The sequence below is a fragment of the Cynocephalus volans genome, chromosome 8, assembly GCF_027409185.1.
Source record: "Cynocephalus volans isolate mCynVol1 chromosome 8, mCynVol1.pri, whole genome shotgun sequence".
NCBI lineage: Eukaryota > Metazoa > Chordata > Mammalia > Dermoptera > Cynocephalidae > Cynocephalus > Cynocephalus volans.
In genome coordinates this window covers 74,906,855-74,919,777 of record NC_084467.1, presented here as the reverse complement: position 1 = coordinate 74,919,777, position 12,923 = coordinate 74,906,855, and the positions used below count along the sequence as shown (strand labels likewise).

Genomic DNA, 12,923 nt, shown 5'->3' with positions numbered 1-12,923 from the left:
GGTGCTGGTGAGCTGCAGAGCACCCACTCTTAAGGGGAAGCTGCAGTTTATCTCCCATCATGTAGAAATTGCCACATAGAACTTACGGTCCACTATTACCTATACGTATGAATTTTTCAAAAGAAGCCAGAACTTTGGACTTCTTCCTTTTTTTTTTTTTTTAATCTCCCAGTTTTCAAATATTGGCAACCAATCCAGTTTTTATAAACGCTGTGCAGGCTAAAACAAAACACGCTTGTTGGCCAGATCCCACCCGAGCCACCAGTTTGGGACCTCTGCCCCGGGGCAGTGTAAAACAAACTTTCTCTCTCTTTTCCAGTGAAGATCTGGGATGCTGTAAGACAGCTCTCAAATTCCTTTCAATCCATTCTTAGCTGGTACTCACTCATTGACAAAACTCTTCAAGGAGTTTAAAATCTGGTGGGGAAACAGTTAAACAGCCAGTAATGGTGTGGTGGTGTCACTGCTATAATGGAGTTTTGCATGAAGGGCCGGAGGAAAGAGAACTAATTGTCTGTCTCAGGGTGTATGCAAGTGATGAACTGCGTCCTGCCATGTCCAGGCAGATTTGGAGGAGGTCCTCCTCTAGGGCTGTTAGGAGGATCTCCTTCCTTCCACTCCTCTACCCCATAGCCACCCGACAGAGGGGTGGGTAGATTCTGCTGGTTCTGTATGAAGCCTGAGGTTAGTGGCCTAGGAGCTTTCTTGAGGTATCCCCTCACACAGGCATGAGCACAACGACAGGCCTGGGACAATCCTTGCATACTAGCAAAGCTTTCACTTTTTCTGATTGTGTTCAAATTCATTCCAGTTTAGAGAGTGGACAAGTGTTTCTCCTTTCAAATAGGTCCTGTGATGGTTAATTTTATGGGTCATCTTGGCTAGGCTATAGTGCCCATTTGTTTGGTCAATCACCAGTTTAGATGTTGCTGAGATGGTATTTTTTAGACGTGGGTTAACGTTTGAATCAGTAGACTTTGAGGAAAGCAGATCACCCTGCACTGTATAGATAAGTCTCATCCAGTCAGTTGAAGGTCTTAAGAGCAAAGACTCAGATTTCCTGAAGAAGAAGGAATCTGACCTCAAGATTACACCATAGAAACCCTGGGCCGAGCCCATGGCGCACTCGGGAGAGTGCGGTGCTGGGAGCGTGGCGACCCTCCCGCCGCGGGTTCGGATCCTATATAGGAATGGCCGGTGCACTCACTGGCTGAGTGCCGGTCACGAAAAAGACAAAAGAAAAAAAAAAAAAAAGAAAGAAACCCTGCCTGCTTTTCCAGCCCACCTGACCTGCAGATTTACTTCTTACCTGAATTTCCAGCCCACTGCTTGCCTTAAGTATTTGGGACTTGCCAGCCCCCACAATTGCATAGCCAATTTCTTAAAATAAATCAATCTCTCATCTATCTATCTGTCTATCTACCTACCTATGTATCTTTCATGTATTTCTATTGGTTCTGTTTCTCTGGAGAACCCTAGTGTAGGTACCCTTTCCATTATATTTCTGAACCTAAAGCAAAACCACAAACTGTTTCAAATACTAATGCCTTCAAGACTCCAAACCAAAAGGGTGCAAATGTCTTTGATTTCTCTTTATGGTTGAAATGGGGAAAGTATCACTGGTTATTACAGAAATTTTCAACTTGAGCACCAAAGCTTTAAATTGTTTCCAACCTATTTATCTATAAAAACACAGCTGAGGTGAAAACTCCTCCAGGAAGTCCTCTTTCATCGCAGCCCCAGGAAGCTAGTAACTCTCTTCCATCTTCCTCTGTGCCTTATTATACTTGCTACAGCCTGTTTTTGGCTATGTGGGACAGACAATAGTTGTCCTGGATATCTGTTTTCTCCCTTCCATAGTAGCAGGATCTCTGATTTTTAGCTGAGTACACGGCAGCCCAGGATAAAAACCACACTTCCTAGCCTCCCCTGCAACTAGGTGAGGCCACTCACGGGGAAGCAACATCATAGCAGACCTTTAGTCTCTGAAACCTTGGGGTGCCATGTCAGCCCTGAACTGCTTATCTGGACTTTCACCTGAGAGAGACATAAACTTCTATGTTGTTTGGGTTTTCGGTTACTTGCAAGTGAACCTAATCTTAACTCATTTTTGCTTACACGTATGCCTCCCTTTCCGCAAAGTAAAGGAACCCTGCTTCTTCATCAACTACTACATAGCGCTGTGCCTGGAATACAGTGGGGCTGACAATATGTCTAGTGACTGGATATATGAATAAATGAAAGATTAGTAGTTGGTGAGGGGAAAGTCCAAGGTGAAGTAGAAGGAAGACATTGTGCCACTGAGGGGGTGTCTTCCAATTTAGCTTCAGCTTAAGCAACATTCATTATATAAATTCATGAGCACCTACTTTATGCCAGGCACAGTGTCAAGTGGTGTTTTATAGTGGTGACAAAGACAGGCAAAACTTTCCACTCTCACAGAAGTTATTCTAGAAGGGGAACATAATAAATAAACAAGAAAACATCAGGTAGTGCTAAGTGCTGCAGCAAAAATAAAACTTCTTGATGTAATGAACTACTTTAGACTGGGTGGTGAAGGAAGGTCACTAAGAAGGTAGCATTTATGCTGAGACCTGCATGACAAGAAGAAGAGGGGCACTTGAGGCAGACGAACAGCTGGTGCAAAGGCCCGGAAGGACAACTTGCTTGGCTTTTTTCCAAAGGAGAGGAGAGGCCAGTGGAAGTAAAGCGAGTGAGGGTGAGTGATAAGAAGTAGGCAGGGTCAGGACGTGCGTGCCAAGTAAGAAGATGAGTCCAAGAGCAGCAGGAAGCCACTGGAGCCTTCAAGCCAACGACAGACATATTATGATTTACATTTTTTAAATGTCACCTTGGCTCTTGTAAGGAGACTAAATCATTGGAGGGCAAGAATAGGAACCAATGATATTCTGGTTATCTATTGCTGTGAAACAAATAGCACCCAAAACTTAGGAGCTCAAAATTGCAGTATTAGCTGACTCACTACTTTGTGGTCGGGAACTATGGGGAGGAATCAACCGGGCAGTGAGTCTTTCACAAGACGTCAGCAGGGGAGACTGAGGCCGAAGGATCCACTTCCAGGATGGTCTCTTCATGCACAGGTGTGATGCCCAAGTGCTCCTGGACCTTTCTCTTTCTGCACAGGTCAACACATTCTCTAGGGACTATCCATGTGGCTTGAGCTTCTCACAGTCTGCTGGTCTCGGGGTAGTTGTCTCTTACATGAAAGCTTGTTTCTAAGAGAAAGGAGGTAGGCGCTCCCAGCCAGTGCTGAAATTGAAACTGGCACCACACCGCATGCCTTGCTCCGTGTTCTTTGGTCAAAGTAGTCAAAGAGCTCACCCAGATGCAAGAGGGTGAAGAAATAGACCCCACCTATTGAGGGACGAGCAACAGGGTCACATTGCAGAAAGGCGTGGGGGGTGGGAGATATTGTCGTAGCCGCCTTTGGAAAATACGGTGTGCCACAGTGAGAAGGCCATGCCAGTAATTCAGACAAGAGAGGATAGTGGTCGAGATTTGGATGTTTGCACTAGAGAGGAGAAAGTGCTGGATTCAAAAGTATATATGAACAGAATACATGGGAACTGTAATGCACTAACAAATGCATCTGAGTACTCTTTTAAATGAATCCTTATATAAGATTACATGGATGAATGTTGCCTACTACTAATGAAGTCGGTCACAAATACATCTGATCTACTCATAGGACACGTACATCATTGTCATGCTTCAAAATGTGCTTTGTTTTTAAAACAATTGATGTTTTAAAGCATCAATTGTTTAGGGTAGGTAGGTAGTTAATGAGGCCCAGATATCAGGGATATTCAGTGAGGTGAATGTATGAACCTATAGACTGTGAGATCCAGGGTCTATGTCCAGTAACCAGGGGTTCCTTAGAGAATAAAGAGGGTCTAGATTTTCAAACTGCACGGAAATGAATGCATGTGATCACGGAAAGACCTGAGTAATTTTCACTTCACACATTCAGTTACTTGAGGAAACAATATATTTTTTGTTGTTGTTGTTGTTGTTTTTTGAAACAATGTTTTTAAGGTATGAGAGTCAATGCACTGAAGAGAATATATGAAAAAGAGGTTTTTTTTGGTCACAAAAATGCTGGAAGCTATTTTCCCATTTTAACAAAAGAGAGAATGATCCAGAAGCTTGCCCAGAGTTCCCTAGCAAATTAATGGCAGAGCTGGTGCTAAAAGACATGTCTCCTGCTTCCAGTCTGGGATTCTTTCCACTGCCTCACCTGCCGTTCTGCCCAGAACACAGCTCTGCACTGTACTGTGGTCTTATTGGACCCTTGCTATTGCTCAACTGACTTTCAAATAGTGCCAGAAAGCTGGGAGAAGAGGTTGTGAACAAATAAAATCTGTTCCCTCGACTGGAAAAATAATTCTAAACTATGCTTTGCCAATTTTGACTCAATTGTGTCTCTATGTGGAGCAGATAGCACATATATTCATGTGAAAAATTATCACAGCAAGGACACTTACTGTGCTGCCAAATGTCCCATAGACTATTTCTTAAAATTCACTGAATACCTAAGATTCCGAGATCGACCTATAACTTTCAGTTCTTAAATCTCTACCAAAAACCTTAAGACCACCAGGAGCTTTTGGATTGAAAAGTGAGAACACAAGGTCTTTACTGTGCCTGGTGGGGAGTGGGGGAGGGGAGGGGTGTACATATATATTATAATGAATGTTTACGTATGTAACTTCTATTTCATATGAGCAGAAGCATGATTTTTGTTTTCTCAATATTTGAAGCGGGCAGAGCTCCACTCCAGATGTAGGTATAACTTCTAAGTTCTAAATATCATAACTTCATTCTCAGCTACTTTTAATTTCTTCGGTTTCTTCTATAGCCAAACAAAATGGACATAATTTGCTTCTATTCACCTTTTTTTATTATTAATTGAGCATTCTTATTGTAAATAGAATTGGAACTTTCGTATCACCCTCACTGTATTTACTAGGATGAGATTAATGACCCAAAGATCCAATGTTTTCCCATGCTAGGTTTGTTTCACATTTGAGCTTATTTGGACAAATATTACCTCCCCACACAGTTAAAGGATCTATAAAATATTGTTCCTTGATCTCTGCATAAGAAGCAATTCATTGGGCTCTAGTGTTGGAGGGCAATACCTCAAGATCGGTGTTTGGGAATGTGTAAATTTTGCCTACGGATTTAGATGTCTGTTCAACAAGATTGCACTGCAAAAACCTCACACCTTCATTATGTTTCACATGTTATATTGCATTGACAAGTTTAACTGCATCCAAGACTGAGCCAGGTGGTGTTTAAATTCCCAAATACCTTAAAATTGGAATGTTTCAAGCAAGAAAAACTGACTATTCAGAAAGCACAAGTTGTAATATTTCAGGCAAGACATTGTCAAAATCAGAAGAGTAGGCTTTTAGCCATAGATTTTACTAGCACATTTATATTAACCTTTGTGTATTTCAATAAGGTTTTAAAACAGATGCTCAGACAGTGTTTTTCTGTAGGTCTTCATTAAAACATTAATATTAATTTATTTTGAAAAATCTTTTATAGGATGCCAGGAGCTGTCCCCCTTTCCCCCTTTTTAAAGCACCTTCTCTTATGCCTAAAAATTCAAGCACTCTCTTAACTAAGTGCAGACTGAAATATTTCACGAAGGATTTGAACAGGAGCCAAGATTGACGATGAAAGAAAACTTCTCTCTATAAAAGGTTTATTGTCAGCGCTTTCTAAAGATGTAGATTCTTCTCAAACAGGCTACCAACATTTTCACAAACATTAACATCTTCCCAACCTCTCCTAGACCTGTGATTCAGGTCTTTTTCTTTTTGGAATGCTCTGCGTCTAGCCTCTGACCTTTTGGATAGCTAACTCGATCTAACTGCCCCCTCCCCCATCAATATAATATATATAATAAAAAGGAAAGGGGGATGGGGTAACTCCGGTCCTCACGCTATTGGAAAAGTACTTGAAATTCCTTGCATTCCTCTGCATTTAACAGCATGTTTACCTAATCACCGGCTTATTAGGATTAACACAAGTCATTGCTTCAAGCTCATTTAGTGAAAACAGACTCCTATAGACTACAAGATTTTTTCTCTGATAGCAGCCAAGGGTGAATTTTTAGTTATCCCAGTTCTTAGGAACGACATTGGAAAAATAAAAGTTATAGGCAAGTGACCTTTTATAATACATCATCCAACTATCCTCAAACGGAGTTAGATGTAGGCAGCCTGTGTTATGGACTATTTCACTAAAGGGTTTTTTTCCTCCAGTGAAGTGACATGCACAATAATCTGGTGATTAAAGTGATAAATAACTCTACAATACCCATCTCGCACAGTGATGGAGACCCTTAGGCTTTCAGTTCTTATAAAAATAAAGAATTGTTTTTTGAAATCACAAATTTAGCTTCAGATTCTTTCTCGTGCTTCATATAATGTCTACCATTCAATCATGTTTTTAAACAGATTATATGTAAAGATTTTTCTCTACTGGATATAAAAGCAATCATTATCTTATTTTTATAGATGAATTCATTGCTACATCTCAGTAAGGCACCTGACACATAGTAGGCACTCAGTAAATCCTGTTTGAATGATTGAATACATGAGCTAGATTGTTCCCAATGACTTTGTAAGATCTCTAAAAATATTAAGTGGCATATACTCAGATATTAGGTAAATATTTCTTTATTAAATGATTAATTCCATAAATAAATTCTTTTCACTGAATATAAAATTAAAATCATTTACAAATTATTCCAGTATTACATTTCCCCTCCCTCCCCAAAAGCTACATTTTGATAAATAAAAACATTCAGTCTTAAAACACCTGATTTCTGTTTGCAGTTTAGAGTGCAGATAGCTGCCTCTCACAGACACTCACGGAGTGTCACCTTCAGGAACGGGTGGAACACCCTCCCATTTTCTTCTGTCAAAGGACGACCGAAGGCTTAACTGTCTAACTAATCTTATTATCTCTTTTACAAATGTAGAACCGAAAGGGAAAAAGCCTAGAGAAAAATACACTTAGCAAATAATTTACAAACAGAAAACAGAACGTCATCAACACCACAAGCTCCAAAATGAAGCAGGAACATGTGCTCCAATACTATGAAGCAAAGTATTCTCCAATCGCGGCTGCATTAGTGTCCATGTGCACCAGCACCCCTGGCAGTTTTGAAATACCTTAATACTACTCAAGAATGAGCAACGCATCCCTTCTACAATGAGTCCCTTAACCCAACCGCCCCCGCCCGTGTCTCTGTGATTCTGACACTCTTCTCCCTTGCACTGGAAACTCAGGTAGCATTTAGTCCCTAAATTTGTGAATGTCATTGAACAGCCTGTAGAAGGGAAAAGCTGCCTCGTTGACATGCGGGCAGTTGTAGTTGCATTTGCAGGACTGGATCATCATGACGTTCTTGGAAAACGTCTCCCCATCTTCGCAGCGGAACCGCATCTTCACGGTCCTGGTCTGCAGGGGCGTGCAGCACCGGCCATCCACGCAGGAACCGCAGTACTTGGGCCGGTATTTCTTCACACTCGAGCAGCCAGCATAAGTAAACCTGACTGGTTCAGGGGATTTCTTGGTCTTGCTGCATTTCTTGCCCTTCTGTAAGAAAGAAGTGAAGAAGGAAAGTTAGGGATGATGTTTCTCTTTCTTGAGAAAGAGGATCACATCCATCCCACCCACCAGCCTGCTGGGGAACAGTCTGCATGTCCCTGAAGGAACTTACTTTCAGGCTGCTGTACACAGGCTGTCCACAAGGCCGCACTTCACAAATCCGGGTTTCTTTCACCAGGCGGCATTCAGGGTTGTCATTGGTAACTCGTGTGGAGATACCAGTTCCACAGGTCTTTGAGCACTGGGACCATGAAGTTGTTTGAACGATACATTTCTGGCCATGTAAAGGGTTGTACAGAATGCGAGGTTCCATGCCAAAAACTAGAGAGACAAACAAGAGGGAAGACTTCTCAGAGGCATACTGACACAAACAGATTCAAGTTCTCACTTCTATAAATCTTCACACTAGGAATGCATTTCAGCACAATGTTGTACAGGCTCAGTCTCCACTTACCAGGGAGCCGCTTCAGCGAGCTGCCTTTTCCAAATGCAATTAATTCATTGTTTCTCGTTAACTCCACCTCGGAGGCATCGAACCCCAGCCCCTTGCCGAGCAGGCCCAGGAGGCCGTCCTGGTCGTCCAGAGGGTCCTTGACACCGTCCTCGTCACAGACCCACTCCTCACAGCACTGCCCGGTAACTTTGACCAGCCGTGGGTTGGCACAGCCCAAGTTGGGGAGAGACAGCTCTTGAGGACACAGAGGAATGCAGCCCACGGCGCCATCAATACATGTGCACTGATGTTTACAGTTGGGCTGGAAACTTTCCCCGTTCTGGTAAATTCTGGAGTTATATTCACAGGGTCTGCCCTCTGACTGAGCTGCAAAGATCACCAAAAGAGAAAGGGAGAAGAGGATAAAGTTAGGAATCTAAACCACAGCCTGAAACTCATACATATTTTCTGCTGTTAAAGTCAATTTATGGTAAAGTTCCCTGCAATTCCCTGGAGACTCCAGACCAGAACAATAAGTTAGTCAGGAATCACTTTTCCGTATGCGCTTTTCGTTGGGCCCAGACACACTGAATTGCATTCCAGACTGCTGAAATCATGTGCCTTTCTGCCAAGCTACCAACAACAAAGCATCACCATACATGGTCTCAAAATTACTAAACTTCTGGACTATGGGGACTATTATTTTTTTAAAGGGGCCAAACCACAAGCATCTTACCTCTGCAGATCCCCTTCAGAGCGGTGGAGCTGGCGCCGAAATTGCATTCCAGCCCCTTGGTGTGGTCGCAGGGCTGCGTCTTGCTGCAGTCCTCGTTGAGCTGCTTAGCGCAGACCTTACAGCAGCCACAGCCGTCCCGGACCAGCCCGACTCCCGGGGCACACTTGGGCGCCTCCAGGGGGCAGTGGCAGGCGGCGGGGCAGGTGGAGAGCGCCTGGAAGGGGAAGAAGAAACGCGTGAGACTCGGCGCCGTGCGCAGGAGAGGCGCCGCGGCTGTCCCCGGGGAAGGGACGGGGGTCTCTGACCCTGACGACGGAGAGCCTCCGATCCCGTCTAGCCAAGCCACCCCGGGCGACTGCGCCCACCCAGAGGCCCGCTTAAAGAAACAGCTACCCCCCAAAGCTCCCAAACTTTTTAGTTTAGCTTTTCCTGCCGTGGGCAATCTGGGACAAGGGGAAGGGACCGGAGAGCGGACCGGGAAGCGGTGGCAAAAGAAGAGTCCGACTCACCAGCCTGGTCAAGTGGAGAAAGATGACGGCGAAGGAGAGCGCCCTGGCCGTGCGGGAGCTCATTGTGGCGCCGGAGGAGCCGGGGCGAGCGCGGCGGCGAAGACGCCAACAAGCTGGTGCGCAGCGGACAGGCCTGGCGCGGCGGGGCGGCGGGGCGGCGGGCCGGCTGCGGGCGTCCTTTTCTCGAGGTGCTTGCAGAGGAGGTGCGGAGGGCGCGGACGCTGCTCGGGGGCGCTCTCGCTCGCGGTCTGCCCAGGCGCTCGGAGCCCGCCTTTTATACGGCCGACGGCGGCGCCGCGTGTTGCAGTGACGTCGGCTCTGTCTGCGCGTTCCAGAATTCTCAAACATCTCAGGAATGCTGGTTGGCGCGCGCTGCTGCCAAGCGCCTCCCCTGGCTCCGTTGCACCTTTTTTTTTTTTGGTCCGGGACCCATCAAGAAAACAGTCCATTTTTTCCACTTTAAATAATGGCTTCTATTGGAGAGGGCTCTTTTGGGAGTGATGGTGGTTGAAAGGTCGTGGGGGACGAGGGGACCCAGTTCAGCGGAACTTTGCCTGGACTGGGAGGGTGGGAGGACCTGAGAGGGAGGAACAAAAGTCGTTTTGTTTGGTGATGCCGAGTTGACCGGGCAGCTACGGGAGCCCTCACCCAGGAAAGCAGCGAGCTGTTTGCTTGTTTACAGCGAAGGTGAGAGTCAAGTTATCTATTGAAAGAGTAGAGCGGGGAGGGGAAGTGTGTCTATGAGCCAGGAACCTATTTGTGGATTTCAAAGAGGCATGTTAGGATCAAGTCCCAAAGCTTTGGCATGATGTTTATCAGCCAAGTTAAGTGTATAGCAAATTAATACCCGCAGTGGCATTTATGAATGAAAAGAGGGAAAAAATCAACTTCCCCCATCGTCTGGCAGATTCCCAGGCAGAGGTCTTCCCCTTTCCGCCCCCCCCCCCCTTTTTTGGGTATGTTGTACTTGTTTGTTTTTGGAGGTTCCCAGTTTAGTTCCAGCCCACTGCCTGGGTTGGAAGTCCGAGAGGAAACGGACGCAGGGAGTTCTCCGAGAGGCTGACTTATACTTCCTCGCCGACGCGGGAGACAAGGCAAGTCCTCCCTGCCTCCCTCCGCGGGCAGGAGGCGATGCTAATTAAGCAGCCAGCAGAAATGGAGGGGACCACCATGGAGTAATTTGTCCTGAAATCATCACCTGCAAATACTGCAAGGCCAAAAGAGATTCCAGGAGCGTGGTGCCGATGGATCTCTGGAAAAAGCAGACGCCTTAAATTAAGCTGAAAGTTTGGGTGGGTTTTAACTCCACTCCGTGGGAACACTTGGAAGCCTCCCATTTCAAGTGAATTGCAAAGCCCTTATCTCCAAGCGCAGAGAAGAGATTTAGGATGTAATGTTCTGTGATAAAAATGTAAGGAGATTTTAAGACCCTATTCTACCAGCAATAGGCTCAGAAGACCTCCCAACAAGGCGATTTACTTGGACATCACCAATTCGTTAGTGTGCTTGATTACCAAAAGTTTCAAAAAACTATCTTGTTATATAATTTTAATTTAAAAAAAATACACAAGTCATTGCACACAGGCTCCCTTTTTTGTAGGCTCTGGGATAACTACTCCTCCTTTATATTTAGAGCTGTTCAGTCTTAGTAATTTAGCAGTCTTGCTTAAGAAGGCCTTTGGTGCTGACTGCTGTGAATGACTCTGAGAAGCACAATGAGAAGCTATTGGAATGAAAAAACACTACAATGAAGAGAACTGTTGCAGGAAAGAGTTAAAGTTCATTCATTCAAAGTGACCTTAAGTCTACGAGGTAATTGGTAAAGGGAGTAGGATCTCTAAGGCTCTGTTGGAGGGGGTTGGCGTGGGGGACTTCTCAAGACAATGGATTGTCAGGTGTTATGCAAATAAAGTGAGGAAAGTCTGGGCCCCATACCTTATGCAAAGCAATCCATCAATTATTACTTAGAAAACATTATTTCCTACCTTAAAATTTCATTATTGTTTCCTTCTTAATGAAGTGACCGGGGTGGGGGAGAGTAGACGCAGTACAGGGTGGGAGGAGTGGTGGAGAGAGAATGGAGAGGAGGGTTCCTGGCTTCTGTTGTGGCGTCTTTTCTATTTGACTTCATGGTTGTAAGTATTTCCAGATGGTGAATCAGACACCAGACGTAACAATATTTCCATATTTGGGTATAGCAGTAGCCTGCGTTTTTAACATTTTTCTCCCTCTGTTATCCAACCACAAAGCATTCTTGACAGTTTCAAATGTTGTTAAATATAGACTTAACTTCTGTTCCCAGAGCAGGAAATTCTTTGGAATTCCTTGTTTTTCACGCAATCTGTCTATCATGATTTAAAATAAAATTACAGTGGATGATCCAACTGGCCTTGTATACCTTGTTCCTTTACTGGGGGAAGGGGGGAACAGCAAAGAGATCCAGTCTGCTGCTCAGCGTTCAAACACAAGCCATTCCAGAGATTCCTTTAAAAATCAGATTAAACAACACTAACAAGGGTGTGCGGATTTGTTTCCTGGTCTTCAACTGGAAGATCTTGGAAGATGAGTTTGCCCCAGAAGAGAAACTTAGAGATCCTTACCCTCAGCTGCCCATTTAATACAGGGGGTGTGTTGTGGGAGGGGGGTGGGAAGCTGGAGCAACAGGGCCAGGAGGTGGGGAAGCAGGAGAGACTGGAGTAACCCGTGTGCACAGCCTTTCTATATACCGTGTCGTGGTGCGCCTGCTAGTAACGAGGACATCAGGTGAGAGGAACGACGGCTCCTCAAGTCCTGCCTAAGGACAGTCCAGAAACTCCAAACGTCCAGTTGCCTTCTTGCGCTGAGAGCTGCAGAGCAGTTCAGGTTGACGGACAGGAGGGGAAATGTGCACATGTGTATGGGTAAGTGTTGCTTCGGGTGCTAATTCTGCATGGCTCTTTTGCTTGTCTTCCCCCCAACCCCACCCCCATAGGGTGCCCCAGGAGGGAATAACGGGCCGCCTTGTTTCCTTGGGCTGCAAGCCACGGAGAAGGGGCTTCTTGTCTTCTGCAGCTCCTGGCTTCAGGCTCAGCGATCGGGGCGTCTCACTCGCAGCTGCCAGGGAATTTTAGGTTACCTAAAGAAGGGTTCACTGGCGGCGACTGAGAACAATCATAAACCTAAACTCGGTTTCCTAGCCCGAGTCCAAGAGTTCTTAAACTTTAGCATGCGTCAGAATCACCTGGGGGGCTGGCTAAAAGACTGACTGCTGGGCCCCATCCCAGAGTTTCTAAGTCCCTAGGTGATGGCGGTGCTGCTGGTCTGGGGATGATTACACCCTGAGAACCACAGCCCTGGACTACAGGAGTGCCTGTGATAGGGGCGTGTGTGTGCGTGTGTCCTCATGCATAGATACTCGCCGGCACTGTCTCACAACTCTACTTTTTATAGCTCCCTTAATGAACAGAACGGTGTCTGCAAAAGGTCAGCTTTAAGGTGGCACTCCCGCCTCCGCCCTTCCCTCGCCCCCACCCCCTTGGAGTGATCGCCAGGAGAGCCAGAGGAAGCCGGGATTACGGTGGTGGCGGCGGCGGTGGGAACCGGGTGGCAGACGCGC

The 12,923-nt window shown here is 45.5% G+C and overlaps 1 protein-coding gene across 1 annotated transcript; it reads right to left on the bottom strand.

Annotated features, from left to right (window-relative positions):
* Nucleotides 1–6,756: 6,756 nt before the first annotated feature.
* CCN1 (cellular communication network factor 1) lies at nucleotides 6,757–9,564 on the bottom strand. The gene is made up of 5 exons (XM_063105632.1): nucleotides 9,329–9,564; nucleotides 8,820–9,033; nucleotides 8,105–8,470; nucleotides 7,763–7,971; nucleotides 6,757–7,638 (listed from the first exon to the last, which is right to left on the bottom strand). The coding sequence occupies exons 1-5, from the start codon at nucleotides 9,389–9,391 to the stop codon at nucleotides 7,336–7,338; spliced, it is 1,155 nt and encodes a 384-aa protein (XP_062961702.1). The 5' UTR covers nucleotides 9,392–9,564; the 3' UTR covers nucleotides 6,757–7,335.
* Between the last annotated feature and the right edge of the window lie 3,359 nt (nucleotides 9,565–12,923).

Excerpts from the sequence above, each read along its gene's own strand:
- CCN1 (XM_063105632.1), bottom strand. The coding sequence starts at position 9,391 with ATGAGCTCCCGCACGGCCAGGGCGCTCTCCTTCGCCGTCATCTTTCTC. Across the intron at positions 7,972-8,104 it reads CTCGCTGAAGCGGCTCCCTG|TTTTTGGCATGGAACCTCGC; the intron begins GTAAGTGGAGAC and ends TTGTCTCTCTAG. Across the intron at positions 7,639-7,762 it reads CTGTGTACAGCAGCCTGAAA|AAGGGCAAGAAATGCAGCAA; the intron begins GTAAGTTCCTTC and ends TCTTTCTTACAG.